This window comes from Lactuca sativa, chromosome 6 (genome assembly GCF_002870075.4).
Source record: "Lactuca sativa cultivar Salinas chromosome 6, Lsat_Salinas_v11, whole genome shotgun sequence".
In the NCBI taxonomy this organism is placed as follows: Eukaryota; Viridiplantae; Streptophyta; class Magnoliopsida; order Asterales; family Asteraceae; genus Lactuca; species Lactuca sativa.
Genome location: NC_056628.2, coordinates 159,643,554 through 159,647,825, shown reverse-complemented (window position 1 = coordinate 159,647,825; position 4,272 = coordinate 159,643,554). Strand labels below are relative to the sequence as shown.

The window sequence follows — 4,272 nt, the reverse complement described above, 5'->3', positions numbered from 1 at the left end:
CTTCTTTCTTGCAAAATCCCACTAAAAATGAAGGAAATGGCTTCTTTTCTCACTCATGATGCTCTCAAGTTCTCTGGTGCTCTCAAGGGTGAAGGTGGCCGCAAATGAGGGCCATAAGATCCCTTAAATAGGGCACATGCCGAGGATTTAGGGTTTCTGTCCACAGCGCGGACTCGTCGAGTCCATTCATTAAATCTAGTCAGCAATCACGATCCTACTCGATGAGTCTAGGCGTCAACTCATTGAGTCCCTCTTCTTGACATAAAATAATTAATTAAAATTTGATACCTGGAATTCCGGATGTTACACCTAGGGCCTTAGTAGAACCACAATCACAAACTGCCCTTTTTATCTCCTCATAAGTAAAAGGAGACTGCAAAAAATCAACCTGCAATTGGGTTGGTGTACTAAAAAGAGCAGGATCTGTCGCAGGTCTCTACGAAGTACAATCCTAAAAAAGAGACTGAAAATAGTCATGAAACCCCTCTCTATCCAGGACCGGCTAATCCACACACACTCCATCAATCATGAGACCACAGATAGCAATTTGTCTCCTTTTACGGTTAAGAATCCCTTGGAAAAATATGGAGTTCTCATCCCCTTCATCCCCCCACTGGATTTTAGCCTTCTGAGCAAGATCAACCTGAAGTAAATGATCAAGATCTGACATCTCCTTCAATAAGGATACTCTCTGCTCTCTCAAAATAGCATACCCTTCATCCTCCATGATACTACTATCAATAGTCTCTAATAAATCTTGCATATTCTTCCTTTTAATACCCACCATGTCCCGATGATTAGAGTTCCACACCCCTAGTTTAGATTTAAGAAGCTGAAGTTTTTTTCTTAAAGATGACCCAAGGGTTAATCAACTATGTCCCCACCATCGAAGTAGACCAAGCCTCTCATACAAAATTATCAAACCCAGCCATATCAAACCATGAATGGAATAAACGAAAAGGCAATGGACCATAATCAACCCGGTGCTCCAACAGAAGAATAGGACGGTGATCAGGAATATTCTTTTCCAAGACAATAGTTGAAAGATACTGAAAAGAAACCAAAAAACCTTCCATGACCAAAAATCTATCAAGCTTGCTGAATTTGGAACTCCATTTATCACTCCAAGTGAAATGGGGTCCACCCAAAGGAATATCCACAAGATCAAGAGAGTCAATAAAATCATTAAAAACTCTCACAAAAGACATATTGAAATTCGATCCCAATATCTCAGAATCATCTCTAACTTCATTAAAATCACCCATAACAATATATTCACCCGAGAAGTTGGAAATAGTATTATAAATTTCGTTCTAAAGAAGTATTTTATTATTTAAGCCTTGAGGAGCATACACAGCAATAAAAAGCACTTGAAGAGCCGAACGAACCCAAACCACCTCAATAGCAACAAACCCATCATGAATAAAAACTCGATTGTGGGAAATAGAATCTAAATCCCAAATAAAAAGAACACTGTCGAAAGCTCCGCGAGAAGGAGAGAAAGTGTGCATAAAAGAAGAATTACCCCAAAGAGATCTAACCATAACTAAGTCAACATACTCAAACTTAGTTTCTTGTATTGCTAAAAAATTAACTTTATGTCAAGTACACAATTTTCTAATCCAACTGCTCTTATCTAAGGAGCCCTCCCCTTCAAATATTTATTGAAATACAATTCATTTTGGAAATTGTCTCTCAATGTGCCCTTTTAAGATTTCTCTAACATGAACCGTCCATATTATACCCCAACGATTCTCCCATTTCAATAGTTTTATGTAATTCATTTAAAAATGAATTATATTTATTAACACCATCAGATACACTTTGATTATTCTCCAAAAAAGAAAAAAATGATTTGAAAAATCCAGAGGATGAGAAAGATCATCTTCAGAACAATTAATACTCGAAACCCGTCCAAAACCTCTAGAAAACCCCACTAAATTACTATGGACCCGAGCCTTAGAAGGAAAATCTTCAATAAAAATATCATTGTTACCCCTTGAATTCTAATTAACTTCACAGTTATTAGCAAGAGGAGATGGCAAAATAGGAGGAGAAGTTGTCAAAACAGCATCAGGAGTTGTTGATGGAGTTACTATTGGAATAGTGACAATAGGAGTTGTTGTCAAAACTGTGGCAACAGTAGTTGCTGCCGGTGGAACTGGTTGCTGTGAAGATGGCTACACTCGATCAACAATATCAAGAAATGGTTGAGCAATGGGAACTGAACTAGAAACAACAACACGAGGGGAATATGGCAAGTTGGATTTTTCAATTTTTGAAGTTGAATTCTGATAATGCCCCTGAGAAGAAAACTTGTGCAGCTTGGATGTTTTATTTAACATCTCTTGGTTATCTAATTTTTCCATTACACCATAAATACCAAAAGGATCTAGTGAGGCATCTTCCTTGTCAACTAATGAAGCATTACTACCATCTTGTTTAAATCGGTGAAATGCATCAACACTATCATTATGAATATTATTAAAATCACACACAAAAGAAGGATTTCAACCAGGAGCTTCGATGATACGAATGGGGAATATTTCACCATCAATCCTAACTTTGATCACTTCAGAAATTATACCAAGAAACGAGGTGAGAATACATACACATGATTTATACACGTCTTCTCCAATGTTATCATCAAGATGAACAATTGAACCCTATTTGGCCAAGATTTGTCTAAAAGAATTTTTACTCCAAGCACGTAAGGGTAGACCTTCCACATCAACCCACACAATACGATCAGATGGCATGAAGTTTTTGTCCCATTTTCTTTTTTCAGAAATCCAATGATTAACTGCATCACAGTTCAAGAAGTTTTTACATGGATCTTTGGACATAAATTCAAACATCACCCAAAGGCCACCCACATACCGAATAGTAAAATAATCAAAACATTCATCATGGCACACCATTCCCAAATTAGGAAGAGTACTAAAGTCACGAGCCTTAGCTAAACACACCAATTTTTTGTTGTCAATAACAAAATTCCCAAAATCAAGAACAATGATCGAATCTTCTTTTTCTGAAAATGGTTTCTCTCTATGACTACCTCTTACCACATTTGCATATGAAATAGATAATTCTCCAGTTTCTTCTCAAACATAGGCAAGACCTTATGGATACTAAGATCTTTCTTAGGAGTCCAAGGAACAGAAGCAAACATCTTATGATACCTGAACCACACATCATAGAGATTTTTGATCATATGATCAACATTAACACTGCCCGAAAATCTATCGAAATCAAAACGTTTCCCCATATGTGACATCTTTTTAGAGATAAAAACATCACAAAATTTTCCAAACCGAGAACATGTATGCCATAAATCGAAATGAATGATATATTAAGCGAAATTCATAATATAAAAGGATTGTTGTAACACCCCAAAAATCAAGACCAAAAATTTCGTTTTTAATTAAGTAACTTACAAAGCAGTTTACTGAAAAACATCATCGATATCAGAACAAACAATAATCCCATAAGTCAAGTATCATAAAACATGACGAGGAATAACAATAATGTAAGAGTACAATCCCAAGAACATCATAGTTCGGAAATCATGTGTGTGCGCTGCTACCATGCCGGCTCCTTCCCTTTCGCTGAAGAGGTACCTGAAACAAAACTGAAAACTGTAAGCACAGAGCATACGAGTTCCGCCATCATACCACATACTACATAAGGCATGTCCTTCGGTATCTTTTAACCAGTATCAAACTAGCATGAATGGGAGCTAGGTTCCCCCCTTCGGTATCTTACAACCGGTAACCAGGAGCTAACCTACCCTTCAGTATCTTACAACTAGTAACCAAGACCTAACCTCCCCTTCGCTATCTTTCAACCGGTAGCCGGGAGCTAACCTCCCCTTCGGTATATTTCAACCGGTAACTGGGGATTATTTCACCCCTACCACTACCACATAATAACATATCATGACCAAATATCTAGGCATGCATGTGTGCTTCCTGCCCCTACGGTATCTTTCAACCGGTAACCGGGGACTGTCCCGCCCCTACTACTACTAACACATTTAGCATCCTAGCACATAATCATAATAGATAACAACATACCAGATAATTATCACAAAGACAAACCTCTCTACTATAATCTCTTACTAGTGGGTCGGCCTTGGTGCCTTAGACCCACTTCTACTGGAAGGTAACTCACCTTAGTGTCGTGAAGTGTCCGAATTGTCCTCGCTGCCGAGATTAGCTCCTCTTGATTCCTACACAAATGATCTTCCTTAATTACCATTTCATGGTCAAC

The 4,272-nt window shown here is 37.8% G+C and overlaps 1 protein-coding gene across 1 annotated transcript; it reads right to left on the bottom strand.

The window, feature by feature from the left end:
- Positions 1 to 502: 502 nt before the first annotated feature.
- LOC111904184 (uncharacterized) lies at positions 503 to 1,265 on the bottom strand. Its single transcript, XM_023899970.1, has 2 exons — positions 912 to 1,265; positions 503 to 832 (listed from the first exon to the last, which is right to left on the bottom strand). The coding sequence occupies exons 1-2, from the start codon at positions 1,263 to 1,265 to the stop codon at positions 503 to 505; spliced, it is 684 nt and encodes a 227-aa protein (XP_023755738.1).
- Between the last annotated feature and the right edge of the window lie 3,007 nt (positions 1,266 to 4,272).